Source organism: Cryptotermes secundus, unplaced genomic scaffold, assembly GCF_002891405.2.
Source record: "Cryptotermes secundus unplaced genomic scaffold, Csec_1.0 scaffold2437, whole genome shotgun sequence".
Taxonomy (NCBI): domain Eukaryota; kingdom Metazoa; phylum Arthropoda; class Insecta; order Blattodea; family Kalotermitidae; genus Cryptotermes; species Cryptotermes secundus.
In genome coordinates this window covers 240,189-255,634 of record NW_019721044.1, presented here as the reverse complement: position 1 = coordinate 255,634, position 15,446 = coordinate 240,189, and the positions used below count along the sequence as shown (strand labels likewise).

The 15,446-nt window shown below is 39.3% G+C and overlaps 1 protein-coding gene across 4 annotated transcripts; it reads right to left on the bottom strand.

Annotated features, from left to right (window-relative positions):
- Nucleotides 1-898: 898 nt before the first annotated feature.
- Nucleotides 899-14,576, bottom strand: LOC111875376 (2-oxoisovalerate dehydrogenase subunit alpha, mitochondrial). Of its 4 annotated transcripts, none has more exons than XM_023871588.2 (8): nt 14,413-14,576; nt 13,055-13,243; nt 9,063-9,258; nt 7,924-8,085; nt 6,375-6,519; nt 3,657-3,860; nt 2,081-2,252; nt 899-1,053 (listed from the first exon to the last, which is right to left on the bottom strand). In XM_023871588.2, exons 1-8 carry the CDS (start codon nt 14,482-14,484, stop codon nt 955-957), a joined length of 1,239 nt encoding a protein of 412 aa, XP_023727356.1. In that variant the 5' UTR covers nt 14,485-14,576; the 3' UTR covers nt 899-954. The 4 variants fall into 4 exon arrangements, with proteins under 4 accessions (XP_023727356.1, XP_023727357.1, XP_023727358.1 ...); XM_023871589.2 differs by having other exon boundaries at nt 13,055-13,240; XM_023871590.2 differs by lacking the exon at nt 14,413-14,576 and adding an exon at nt 14,006-14,050.
- Between the last annotated feature and the right edge of the window lie 870 nt (nt 14,577-15,446).

Sequence of the window (15,446 nt, the reverse complement as noted above, 5' to 3'; positions counted from 1 at the left end):
CATGATAACAAATGGGATAAGTAGATCTTAAAGTGTGGTCCACACCCCATTAGGGGTCTGAGAGGCCTGACCTGACCAGGGGATTTGCAAGATTATTTCTTCTTCCTGTTATAAGGAGCAAATAATGTACTGAATCTTTTTAATATTTTACAAAATTTGTTTACTTGAAATAATGGTACAATACATTGTATTGTAAATTGGATTTGAAATTATATGCAGGTATCTAGAATAGGTATATAGAGGTGACTGAGCCATTTCTGTCAATAAACAACCAAGGTAAGAAAATATTTTGTAAACACTGTAGAGGCATTAAAAAGTAATTTAAATGTGGTGGGACAAGGAGGTTGTTCAGTGTGCAATGTGTTACTAGAGGGTCCATGGCGAGAGATGAGGGGTCTTTGGGTATGCAGTGTGTTGACAGGAATGAGGGGTCCTTGAGTGTGACCTACGGGAACACCCAGAACAAGGTGACATTATAGGGAGAAGGATGATATATATAAACAGGCATGGGCTGTAGACAAGAGGAAAGGCTGTAGGGAGAAGGAAAAGAGGCTCTGAGAAGTGACTATCTAAGAAGGTGGAGATGTCAGTGGATGGCAATGATGGTGAAGTTCTTGGAACTCTTAGTGCTCACACTTACATGTTCCACATCTACTTACTGTTTCTTTATTGCTAGTGGGGTCGGACTAAGTCCCTTGTACTGCGCCCACTGCTGGCCTCTTGTACCAGCCCCAGAGGATAGGTGAGGGTGACTGTGGAGCAATTGGTGGAATGAAGATTGGCAGGGGAAACCGAAGTACTCGGAGAAAACCTGTCCCAGGGCCACTTCGTCCACCACAAATCCCACTTGACCAGTCCCGGGGTCAAACCCAGGCCGCCACAGTGAGAAGCCAGTGACTAACCGCTTGAGCTATGGTGCAGCCCTCCATATCTACTTACTGTTTTTCTTTATACTTACGAAAGCTGGGCTGGCATGTCATAGTACACATCATGAAACATTTCTTTCCAGTCTGGTTTCAGAACTTTCTCTGCTCTTGTCAATGAATTCACTACCTGCAAGACATTCAAACCAATATATAAAACATGTCTTGCATATAAAAAGAAGACTGAAAAGTTGTACTTAATAATGTATAGGTACAAAGTACAGCTATCCCTGTAACAGGCCATGGAGGCCCATATGGTTGTGAGATGTTGAGGCTCCAACATTTTCTAGACACTTAGCTCACATATGGCTGGCTGCCCTTTACCCCCAGGAAGATTCCTGTTTCTCATTTCTGTCAGAGGCTGAGTCGATCCCAGGTCCATAGTGCAGCTGGAAGGGTTAGGCTAATTGAAAAATCCAATGACCTCTTTGGGATGACCTTCTGTACTACACAAATTCCCAACTCAGCATATAAGGGTTTACCCAGCGCAGGTCAGTGCCCTGTGAATATGCATATTCCAGCTCCAAAAACAGGTGACCTTCAGATTGGCCCCAAAAGACAAAATACTGATTTCCTTGAGAATAACTCTGACTAAATTCCAATAATTTATGGAGACGTCCTAAAAAAAACTGCATACATGGGATTGTGAGGAAAATAATTATATGCATCGTACAGGCCCAACGACAAGATTCAGATTTTGTCAAAACTGGCTTTACCAGTTATCAGTTACAGTTGTTCAGTAAATAGCAACCAACAACAGTTTACCAAAAAACAGTCAAGATAACATAATGAAGGTCCACTGCATATAAGATAACATGTGCAATGTCTCTGAGCCATTTTTTTACTTCATAAAGAATGGATAAAAGCTGTAACAAGAGATAATATATAATAACAAAGTAAGAAAAAAATGCATTGTACCTGTAGAAGTCACATATATCTTCTTGGTGTCAACATTAAGTGAAGAGTGGATAGACAGGTGGGATTTTTCATTTACATGTGGACTGATCGGTTAACTCTTATGATTACTGTCGTCTAGGATATGATGCTATGTAGGGTAGCAAACAGGTTTCTTCAAAGAGTCCATACCTGTCTACCAAACTACACGACATCACATCCATGAAAAGTCACTGTTCAAATCTCAAACAATTCATTTTTACCATTTTCCTTGTTTCTTCCTTCCAGCTCCTTTCCTTTGCATCATCCCACCATCCTTTTAGTGCTAAATATTGTCGCAGTCTGGATATTGGTGAATCCAAGCTGCCCCACTCTTTAACCTCAGCAAGTGACCTGTAGGCGCTGCTGTCATCTGATGTGCTATGATGCCCAAGTCTATGAATGCAAGATCATAGTGAGAAATGTCTGGCTAAGTAACTGCTTCAAGGCTGTGCCATAACTCAGATGGTTAGTCACTAGTTTTCCACTGTGGTGGCCCGGGTTCGATCCCAGGTCAGGTAATGCGGGATTTGTAGTGGGCAAAGCGGCACTGGGGTCACAGCAGCCGAGCGGTCTAAGGAATGTACTGTCTTCACTCGCTTGGAAGCCAGGATCGCGGGTCCCACTCAGGGCATGCATGTTTAGTTTGTGTGTGTGCGTTTTTCTGTGTTTGTGTATAGGTAGAGGCCTTGCAACAAGCTAATCACCTGCCCAAGGAGTCCTACCGAATGTGTAGGATCTAGAAAAACCGTAGTGAATGGAGAAGTTCATGGAGGTAGGCCTAGGCCCACTGGGGCTGTAGTGTCATGAAAAAAAAAAAGTGGCACTGGTACAGGTTTTCTTCGAGTACCTCTGTTTCTCCTGCCAATTCTCATTCCACTGACTGCTTCACAATCATCATCTGGGGCCGGTACAATAGCCCAAATTGTGGCTGATGTACCAAGTGGACTCACTCTTGCCCCAACTCAAGAAATAAAAAAAAATAAATTAAAAAGTCATTGCTTCACATGGAGTAAATATAATGTTACAAGTGCACACAGTAAACACAATGCCATGAAATTGCACCAATTAGAACGATAAGTAACCATTCTGACCAACTATCCTGACAGGTTTTTCGCTGTTTTCCTTAGTCCTTCCAGGAAAATGACAGAAGAGTACCTTAAATAAGGACATAATTACTCCCTTCCATAACCTTTCCAATTAATTATTTACTAATTATCTTACCATTCAGCGCCATACTCTGATACCGACAACAACCTTAAATAAACCATAACAAATCAATGGAGTGTGAAAGGGATACCAGCAGGTATAGTGTAGGAAGTGAGAAGGCAGATGAACTAAGCGTGAAGACACTGTGTTCAGCATTGCTACAGGCCATGTTACTTTAGGCATGATCATGCAACAGACAAGATGCTGTGCAGCACTGAAGATTCATTATATAAAGCATTTAAATAAGGAAAAAGTAAGCTTATTTGTTACAAAATAATCCTATAGGTAAGGGTAAAAAGGTAAACTTGTCCCTGTGTTTAATTAATTAAACACTACGCCATGAAGATGTAGAGGGGGAGGGGATGTATAGATTCACGTTTTCTTGACCTCAGCACTAGTTGGGGGAAATCTTTCAGGTAACAGAAATAAATCTATATATCCAATATAGGACCTGCCCATTTTTCAAATTGATGACTTTCATATGTCCTGATGTGAATCAAGCATACATATTATTCATCATAAAATTGTGGATTGATGAAATATGGCATGTAAATGTTCCTATTTTTATTTCACTGTGTGGAAATCATATACCTGTATGTCATAGCTTCTATGAGGACAGGACGGTTCTCTTTGACTGCATATTCACGTGATGCCTTAGTAACCTGATACACTGCCAAAGTGTCATTTCCATCTACTCGAACAGTAGTAATCCCATAACCTGGACCATGGCCAGCAATTCCATCTCCTCTATATTGCTCGTGGGTTGGTGTAGAGATGGCATAACCATTGTTACGACTGAAACAATATACAAGATCTGTTGACTGAGAGCTGGATTTATATGTTTGAATCTCTCAGTATTAAGGGACTGTTGGATAGAGATGACAACTCAGCATTTAAAACATGCTTGGCCAGGCGGATGTTCCCCTTGTGTCTCCTCCAGAAGAGATGTGAGGGTTATATTCCCACTTCATATGATATTACTCATGCTGAAATGTTGGAAAGTTGATATGGTATGAACTCTACTTCAGATGAGAATAAAACTGTAGTGGAACAAATAAACTGTCTGATTATTCATGACTGCATTAACCTTTAATGGCCGAATGTTACAATTATTGGCAGCAAGTAGCAAGCCGAGCTGGCCGAATGTTGTAATTTTTAGAGGCAAGCCACATGCTTCCTTTGTGAGTGCTGGCAGTTTGACCTTGGGTTTGAAACCCAAACTCATGAACTTTCATGACAGACGTTTATTTGTTAGCTCTGAACAATGAAATCGTTTATCAGGGTACTGGTTTCGAAACTATTTACGTTTAGATATGACTGTTTATTACCTGGTGAGCCATAGAGTTCAGCTTTGTTTTGAGAACTTAGAGGAGGAAATATTCGTGGCGCGCTTACATATCAGTGCTACCAGAGCTTTCAAGGAAGTGTGACGAATTCATGGATTGGTTTGCAGCGTTGAATTGTCAGTTAGGACGTCAGTGGCGGATTTTCTAATATTTCGTTATTAGTAAGAAGTCAGTGTCAGACTCCTTTATTTCTTTGTATATCATTTTTGTGTATCTCAGAAGCGGTATAAACCCACTGAGCCAGTGTTACTTTGTGCGTGAGGACATCTTCGTCACTGTTATTTTCGGTATCAGTGGCGGACTGACACTTTTCGACTGCTATTGCAATTACTTTGTATCACAATTTTGCGAGTGTTCCTAACAGTCTCGCTTTTTCAATCATCATAAAGTATAGGATTTAGCTGGAAGCCCCTTCCCCCAAGATAGAACCTCAAAAACGAGCCAGATACTCAAAATTCCTCGATGCTGAAGAACTGGAGGAAATATTGATGGAAGATGAATCTGATGAAGAGTTGGAAGAACTCGATGCACCTTCCTACACTGGATGGCAACTTCCGAGATGAATCTGGCAATCCTATCAAACCTCATGTAATTGAAGACTACAATGCACACATGGGCTTTGTGGACAAATCTGATAGAATGGTGAACAGCTATGACATTGCTAGGAGGACATGGAAGTGGACAAAGAAATTGTTATTCCACCTTCTAGATATGACTATTCTCAATGCATATCTGTTACACAAGTCGTGTAATGGAAAAATGATGCACAAAAAATTCCGCAAAATTTTGGTGCGTGATTTGATTCTTCAATCACATGAGGCAAATATCACGGTCAGTGGCGTTTCTCGGGGGAGGCCAAGTTCATCTGGGGCCCAACTGAGTCGACTGGAGGTGAAACATTCAAAACACTGGCCAGCTAATGGGAAACAAAGACGTCACGTTTGTTCTATAGAGAAGAAAAGCAGGAGCAGGCTTTTCTACTGTAATGCGTGATGTTGCGCTGTGTCTCGTGGACTGCTTCGAGAGTGGGACACGCGCACGTCAGAGTGTAAACTGTGAAGTGACACAGTCCAAACCGTGTACAGTCCGAACCAAATATTATTGCATATAGTGTCGTCATATTTACATCACCAACACGATTCAAGGTTGAAGAAAAACAACGGGTAAGTCTTTAGAATTTCATAACGTATATAATAAAGATTATATTTTGCAACTCATGACAAAATAATCACAGTACATTTTCATTTGTAAAACCTGCCCTTTTGTGTATATGTTGAAAATTTTATTGTCTTTCAGATTCTTTTTAGTTCATATTCCGATGTTGCATAGAATGGAAAATATGCATTTTCTTCTGAAAGTCGGCAATGTTAAAGACTTAGGGCCATTTAAATTCTGGCCTTAGGGAGCTGCCGGCAATTTAAAAGTCTGGGCGTTAAAGGTTAAAACATATGCACATGTGCATGCATGCGCAAGCAAGTAATAATAAATGTTGTCCAGTCATGACAATTACAATAGGAGAAATCAAAACAAAGCAAGTTAAGTGAGATCTGAAGTTATGAAAGTTGTAAACAGGATGTTTAAGTTTTCTGGGATGTGATGTCATGTGGTTTGGTACATGGTTACCAAAATTTCATATGAACATGACGCAGCATAGTTCAGCAGACAGACATCAATGTTTCTGAAGAATGTGATACCATGTAGTTTGGTAGATAGGTGCTCACATTTTGGAAAACTACGACACTGCACAATTTGTTATATAGCTACCAACATTTTGGAGGAACTTACTGTTATACCACAAAGACAGAGGCAGCAGTTTCTCCTTAAACACAGGCAATCACTGGCTAACTGAATGGTGTCACATCCCAGAAGACCATAATATTCAATGCAAAATATATTATGTGTGTTTAAGGGTGTTATTTCATATGCGACAGCTGTTAATAACAGTCTAAATTCAGAAACTAACCAAAAGAATATCACTGGACAGTTCAAAGTGGCTGCAAAGTTGAAAGCAGCGTGAGCATCACCTTCACTAGCTGCTCCTTCTCCGAAATAAGCGATCACACAGCGACCATTGTTTGCAAGTTTGTAAGCATATGCAGAACCAACAGCTGAAAATAACGTTCAAATTATTATAACATATAACACTGAAATTACAGTCATACAGCTAACCTGTGAGGTAATGCTAAACTGTGTGAGATCTGATGTTCTTATGGCAGTGTATATGTTGACTACTGTCTTCTCAGATGTGAAAATATGTAGCTGAAAGGCACCAAAGTTTATGTGTAATGTACTTCTTTCATCTTTAGGATAGAAAAATGAGCTGCACAGGAATAAGATACAGGATAAAGAAAATAAAATGGTTAACTTTCCAGCCAGTGAAGCAATGTAGCCATATTTAGCAGAGCTACCCTTAAGCAGGACTCTGTAGACTGGTATACATGGTGCTCAATATTCCTGCTGAAACCACACATATCTTGTGCTTCCTCAGAAAATTCTTTTTCATCTTTTCCATCCTCAAAACACTGTCCACCTTCAACGTGTCCATCTCTTGCTTTACATGTACATTCTAATATCTCTGCAATGCCTGAAAACACTGTTGGAAATCACCTTCTGAAAGACATTTCATTATTATTATAATCATATTTACATTTATATTTATTATTCCATTCATGGATCCAATCATCTCCCCGTAGGGCTGGATATAAAATGTCACACATTACAAATTCATGACAACTGCACATCATATGTCCTTGGTCCAATAAAATATATAATCAGGCCTCACTCAGACAGCACAGGTTGTCAAGACAACACACACAGGCCATGGAAAAACCACTGTCAAATTCACACCTTGCTTTGAATGTCTTCAATAAATTCAAAATGAAACCTTTCCAAAGTCATATTTACTTTAAAGAACCTGGTAAAGCAATAACAGGCCAGACCAAGTGAATATGATGGATATATGGTACATATATTGCCAAAAGTAATTCTGTGGGGTTTTAATGATGCTGTCAGTAACTCAGATTCTAATCATGAATGATAGCATGGTTACTAAGTAATGAATTGGAATATATGTGGAAGGAAGCAGCCATGACCTTATTAGTGGTATTAACCTGGTATATGCCTGGAGTGGCTGAGTAAAAACAAAGGAAACAAGACTTAAGATAGTCAATGTGCAAGCTGAGTTCTGAGAGCAGCATATCCCAAATCTAAGTTGAAGCATTCTCTCTTGAGCAATCTTCTCTTACTAAGAGTGCTGTCTCAGAAGCAAAATCCTCATATCCAGTTAAACACTTAGTCTGTTTTGATGAGTGTGCTGTTGTTAAAGCTCCAATCTACGTTACAATATGAAGGAAGAACGTTTGGTTGAATGTTTCAGAACAAATCCATAAGATGCAATTCCTTTGACATCAAAATAGCAGATAAGCATGCTTTAGGTTTTCTGATTATCAACACACATTGTCAGACATGCTGGACACTTATTTCTAATAAACTGAACATCTCTTTCACAGTACCTTGAGGCAATTGTGTAGTAAGAGGTGAAGAAATTGTGACAAAATGATGATTCTTTGATCCATAATGAACAGGCATTTGCCGGCCTTTTCCTTCATCCTCACAATTTCCAAAACACTGACTTACAAACTGATCCACTGAAAAGCCTCTCCACAGCAGCACCCCTACAGAAAACAAAGTAGTCTATATTCACAGACAAAATAGCACTGTATAGCAGAGTAAGTCCATAAAAGTATATGTTTCTATTGTTATTTCATAGTCAATTCTAATAGTATTAATTATTATGTATTCACTGGAATCAACTATCTGATTCAATATATTTTATTTCATTTTATTCTCTTCAGTTACTTTGTTTTATTTATTCTGTATATTATGTACTATTTTGATGTGTTCTATATCTTACACGTACTGTTGATCTATGGAACGTTAAATAAATTGAAACTGAAATTGAAATGAAGTTTCTTCAGTGTCTACAAACAATGCCACAAAAATGTTTCCTACCAACAAATGCTTTCAATGTTCATCTTGGTTTAAATTTAAATACTGTCATGTGTTAGTGAGCAGACACAGGGTTTGGATTGATAACTGATTTATTGGACTCTTTCAACTCATGACTACAAATACTTGTAACACTTTCACTGACCTACACAATCTACAAATCACTACTGCAAACACTAAGCCTTCTATGTCTTCACTAGTTGTTGCTTGGTAACGGCATCTAACAACACAAGACTGTGGACTGGTAGCTGCCAACTCTGCCTTCCAAACCGCGAATGATGACTTCTGACTCATGACTGACTATAACGGTTTCTCCTTGCTCTTGCATGTTTATCATTGCTGTGGGCACTTGCTTACCACAATATTGCCCAGCAATAGCAGTGTCTTCAATTCACTATTCTGGCTTTCGGTTGTCACGTCACAATATGAACCTGCACTACTACTGCACTGTCACTTTGCATAGTTATTTAATATTTATCTACTGCAAATAAAAATATTAAGTCCCCCAGCATACTGTGGCTGGTGGATAGGTTTTAGCTTGGGAATGTTGGTATTAGATAGCTGGGTCCTGCATGTGCAATTTATGACCAGTAGATATCAAGTTAGTACCAAAGGAAAACAATGACTTTTACAAACTCTTTACCTGTTTCTCGATACTGAGCATAAACCAAATCATTATAAGCAAGAGCTGCTGCACTTCCAATTAATGTAGCCTCTTCCCCAAATGTTGTCATGTAGAATGAGATGCGACCCTGACGCTGAGACTCATACAAAACTGTGTCCATTGTGTTCAAAAGAATCATGGTTCGGTACATCCTTTCCACAAACTCTGACTCCAACTTAATGAAAATAAAAAAAATCAATTATTCGTTTTACTACAATGTCATAATGACTTCACAACAAATGTAGAATCTATTGTTTTGAAAACTGAACTAAAGCAAACAAGAAAGTCTAAAGGGTCTAATCTCCTAAATTACAGTGGAATCTCGCTTAACAAGCACCTCTCATAACGAGTAATTTGCATAACGAACAAAACAAATTGTAAAAAAATGACTCGCTTAACGAGCGACGTTTCGCATAACGAGTGACGAGAAGGGAAGTCCCCAATTGTGCACTTGCTACATCAGTCTGTATTTAGCACTCATTCTGCTAGCATCTTAGTGTCGCTTGTGATTGCACATTTTTCCAAACTTGTGTTCAGACATATTATTTGTGATTTTTTTTGTGCAAAGTTTAACCCTTGCAAAAATGTCCCCGAAGAAAAAGACAGCCATAAGAGAATAAAAATAAACGTAGAAATGAAACGTAAAATCATTAAAAAGTGAAAATGAGGTGCGAGCGTGGCTGATCTAGCACGCACATACAATCGGTCGACATCAATGATTTGCACTATCCTCAAGAACAAGGACAAGATTAAGGAGATAGATGCTTCAAAGGGAGTGACAAGAATATCTACGCAACGGTTACGTATTCTCGACGATGTTGAAAGGTTGCTCCTCATATGGATAAACGAAAAGCCATTGCAAGGCGACGCTATTAACAAGAACATCATTTGTGAGAAGGCGAAAGTGATTTTCGCTGACCTCGTTAAGAAGACGCCAGGATCATCATCGGCTGAAGAAGAAGCATTTAAGGGAAGCCGTGGGTGGTTCGAGAAGTTTAAAAGAAGAACCGGCATCCACAGCGTTGTAAGGCACAGTGAAGCAGCAAGCTCTGACACAAAAGCAGCAGAGAACTTCATCGGCAACTTCAAGAAGCTCGTAGATTCTGAGGGTTACCTGCCGCAATAGGCTTTTAATTGTGACGAGACAGGTCTCTTCTGGAAAAAGATGCCGAGGCGAACCTATATAACAGCAGAGGATAATGCATTGCCCGGCCATAAGCCAATGAAAGACTGTCTCATGCTGCTATTTTGTGCCAATGCAAGTGGCGATTTGAAAATTAAACCATTGCTTGTTTACCATTCAGAAACTCCACAAGCCTTCAAGAAGTGTAAAGTCCAGAAGAGCAGGCTAAATGTGATGTGGAGGTCCAACAACAAAGCTTGGGTGACATGTGACCTTTTTACTGATTGGATCAATGAAGTGTTTGGTCCTTCTATGAAAAAATATTTGCTTGAGATGAATTTGCCACTCCATGTCTTGCTTGTTACGGACAACGCTCCTGCCCATCCTCCAGACCTACAAGATGACCTCATTGAAGAATTTAAGGTCATCAAGATCCAGTTTCTGCCTCCCAACACCACTCCGTTACTCCAGCCTATGGACCAGCAGGTTATTTCTAAATTTAAGAAGCTGTAAACTAAAGCACTCTTCAAGCGTTGTTTTGAGGTGACTGAAGGGACCAATCTCACTCTCAGAGAGTTTTGGAAATATCACTTCCACATCGTTACCTGCCCCAAGATGAACAAAAAGGCGTGGGAAAGGGTTGCCAAGAGAACCCTCACTTCCGGTTGGAAGAAGCTTTGGCCGGAGAGCGTTGTCGAATGTAACTTTGAGGGCTTTGAGATAGTACCTGTGGAGCCTGTAGTCAACGAGATCGTATCTTTGGTCAAGCTCATGGGGCTGGAGGTGGATAACAACGATATCAATGAGCTTGTGGAAGAGCACAGCCAAGAGCTGACCACTGAAGAGTTTATGGAGTTGCATTGTGTTTCACAGCAAGAAGTTTTGGAGGAGAGTTTGTTGGAGGAAGAGGAGCAGGAGGAGGAGGAGGAGGTGGTAACAGCAAAGCAACAATCTTCTGGCGCAATAAGAGAAATGCTGAAAGCATGGGAAACTGTTGCATCATACATTGAGAAACATCACCCTAATAAGGCAGTGGCTATGCACGCTACAAATTTATTTAATGATAATGCTGTGTCACATTTTCACCAAATTTTGAAGTGTCAGCAAAAACAAATATCTCTAGATAGCTTTCTAGTAAAAAAGAATTAGATATGTATCATAAATAATAAGCTAATTATTTTGATTTTTTTTTTCTGCAAATCGAATTTGCATTCCAGGTTGGTTCATTCCGCATAGAGGAAAATATGAAGATGATTCACGCTCCTTAACAATGTATATATAATTTTCTTTGAATAAACGTTATACAAAAAAATTTCTGAGTATTTTTTCGGCATGGAACGCATTATCGTATTTTACGTTAATTTATATGGGAAAAATTGTTTTGCTTAACGAGTGTTTCGCATTACAAGTAAGATTCTGGAATGAATTATGCTCGTTAAGCGAGGTTCCATTGTACCATCTTTCAATATGATAAATGAATCATTTATTTATAAAACAGCTGTATACAAAGATACTGTGAAGGATCAAACTGAAACTAAACATATGCCATGCATTTTATTTACTTATGGCTCCCTTAATAATGGTATTAGTAGTTCTGGTTTGCACAGCACAGAATGGAGGAATGATTAATGAATAGTAAATTGGAAAAAAAAGTGGCCAGAATGGGCTGTGACCTAAGTTGAGGTACTATCCTTTTATTTAACCAAAGGGACTGAGAAATACCATGAAAAACCTGTCAGCATAGTTTTCAAGTTGGTATTTGAAGTTGGGGCCTCTCACACACAAAAGAGGAATGATATTCCCTTGATCACAACATCTGATTATCTTAAGCAATCACTTACACATATTGTTCTGGTGTTAGAAGTAACTCTTGTGTGTAAGTCAGCTGGGTTGTTTAATATCATTTTTTAACAACATAAATCTTAATACAAACATCCACTTTAACATTATTCTCTCATCTACAGTTAGGTCTTCCTAGTGGGCTCTTTTCTTCAGACGTTCCTGCCCAAACTATGTATGAGCTTCTCTTTTCTCCCATGTGTATTACACACTGTAACCTGTCCAACCAATCACACTAGATCCAGCAGGTGAGCACTGGGGTTCCTCAAGGTCATTTTACAGCCAGTGACCAGGTTCACATACTTTTAGAAATTCTATAAAACGCCTTCCTGATATTCCAGTATGAATTTATTTACTTACAATTTACACTGTCAATGTTACCAGGCTGACCATGCAGAAAGATCAAACCTCTAAGGTTGAAAGTTCTGTGCAACAATTTGAATAATGAATTTAGATACTGGATACTGGACAACATGGTTCAGGTCTTGTGTAAGTGCCTGCTTGTTGGCAGTACTTCTTGAATTTGAGAGAACGCTCATGAAGGTCACTTTCTCTAATTAACGATACTATCCTGATAGAACAGTGTAGGGGCAGCAACCCTGGACTTCTAGAGGGTGTCAGGCTGTCACTCCCTTGGCCCTTCAACACGCATCAAACTGTGGTTTATTGCCAGTGCATGTCATCTCAGGTCGACAATGTACACATTTAAGAAAATCATCTTTTCTTGTTACATGACAGCTGATTTCACCAGGAAAAGATGTGGTAATGTTCATAAAATATATCTATTTATTAAAATGATAACAGGTTGAAAGGTGAGCGGTTCATATCTAATTCTCTTCAGTTTGATCATTCTAATATTTTGTGAAGAGCATAAATTTTTAAGCTTTTCACTAAGCAGTTTTCTCCAGCCTCATTAAGTCCCAATGTCAGTGCTGCACATATGAATATTAACATAGATCACTAAACTGGACGTGTCTGTAAAGGAAACTGTATGGAAGTTCTCTCAAACCTGAGGCTCCTCTGAAGGATTGAGGATGCAGCCATTCCTGTCCATAACTCTGTACACAGGAAACTTATTGTATGAATGAGGATGAATTAATTCAAGGCTTTCTGCCCACTGGGACTGAACCCCAGGAAATATTGGTGTATCTGCATCAGGTTTTGGATTTACTGAAGTTGAACCACCACTGCACATCTTCTGAAACAAAGAAAATATCTCCAAAATATTCAAAATATTTATACATTAAAATAGGTGAAGAAAATTTGGTCAAGGAAGATTAATATCTTCTGTGTTGTCCAGTTGAGCATTAGCAATGTTTCACAAGAACTTGCTGCATCCAACTGGAGGGGTTAATGATCTATGAGACTACACACCATCATATCCCACAAGAGAGTAATCTTCTGAACATTTAAAATCCTACAGGTAAAGAAATCTACAACTTGTATCAATATCGAGCAGTATGGAATAAACAGATCAATTAGAGTCCACATCAGTTTTCTTGAGCCTTACATGTCCTTCTTGCTGAATAAAGCATCTTGGTATACTACAGCAGGTATCCATCTAACAGGAAACACTGACCTGATCTCCTCTACCCAATAATGTTACACGAGTTACTATAAGTTTCTTTCTTTGCACAGCAGAGCAGTGTGACACACAAGCACATCATCCTGAGAGCTAACACTCCTCACCTGGTAACCACCCTCCTGAGTAACAGCTCAATTTACCTAGTGATTACATTAATTTCCCATAAGTAGGTTCAATCCATTATTTGCTAGTTATCTCAAACCTCCATTTATTTCAATTGACACTGTGGCTTTAGCTAGAACGGTTAATTACTTCATGTTACTGTATCATCTGTGAAGTTTTGTAGGACTGAATGAAATGTGTTAAAAATGTAAATGAAGCTTTAACCAGGTACTCAGAATTCAAATTAGAAGTGTTACTATTGGATCAACCTACTTGTTAATGTCTTATATACCTAAATTCACACATTCGCCTGCTATACGAGTATCCAACCCCCTCGCCCCCATTTTCTTTGTTGAGAGGGATTGGTAACAGTTCATCTGCATTGCAATTGTCAGATTTTACTTCTTTGGTAAGAAAATACTGGCAACCGGAATTGAAATTTTAATCAAACTGCAAGCGCGAATAGGAAAGTATTACCAACAATTTCCCTTTCATCGCCGAGTAATCACACAAATTCTTGGTCAATATTTTGCAAATACAGTGGTGGAAATGGAAGAGACAGTTCTAGTTTGATGTTGCAATTATTCTCTGCACATGCTATTCGGCAGAGTTTTCATGCCCATACAGTTCGTACCATACTCGTGCCAATAAATTTGGCATAACGCGAGCGTTTGACATACCATTGACTGTATCAGACTAGTACACACGCGAACATTATTAAATAAGTGTTTTGTACATCTCTGTAGTGCCATTTTGATGCGAGTACCAAGAATTTTCCAAAATAAATCGCACGTATTACACGACACTACTAACAGTACACTATCGCTAATTCGATCGTGTGTTCTACGAACTATCGAATAAACACGCATTTTAAAGATAAATCGAATGAATGAATGTCTCTAGTCATGTGCGTCATGGGCTCCACAAGTTTACGACCATATATTAGGCCGAGCCGTGAAATTTGCTTACATACTTATTCTTAAGTCGCTTTACTCATTGCCTTAGAGCAGTCAGGACTGAAGAACTTTGTTTAAAAGAGGCTTTTAATTGTTATTAACCTTTGGGATATTTCTTTCTTCTCTTCGTACTTGCCATAATATCCGTGGGAGACCTTACGTGTGGTATACCCCCCCACGCGCCAAACTCATCTCACCCCGACTATTGAGAAACCTGACGGAATCACTGTTTCCTTATTATTCNGCTCTACAGCCCTTTCGACCTTTGGCCTCCTCTTCAGTTTCTTAATCCGATACACAGTCAGTAGGACTCCTTGGGCAGGGGATCAGCCTGTCGCAAGGCCGCTACCTACACACACAACAATACAATCACAGCATAAATGCACACATATACATGCCCAGAGTGGGATTCGAACCCACGATCCCAGTGTTCGAGCAGACGAAGACGATTCATGCCTTAGACCTCGCGGACACTGTGATTGGCTTGTTGATTGCTTACATAAAATAATTCCATAACAGAAAGATTCCTAAAATATGGCAAATTGAAAACAACAAGCACGGCCTTTCATCTTCCTCTTTTTGCAGCCTTTCCGCCACAGCTGGTTCAGTTTCAGATACAATTCGATTGATGTGGCTTACAGGTAATTAATTACCTCTGAGCCTAACTTAACTATTCCTAACTGCCTGTACTGTGTGCATTATAATGACTAATGCACAACGGTTTTACCCATTCCCCTGCTCTAGAGACAGCAGATCCT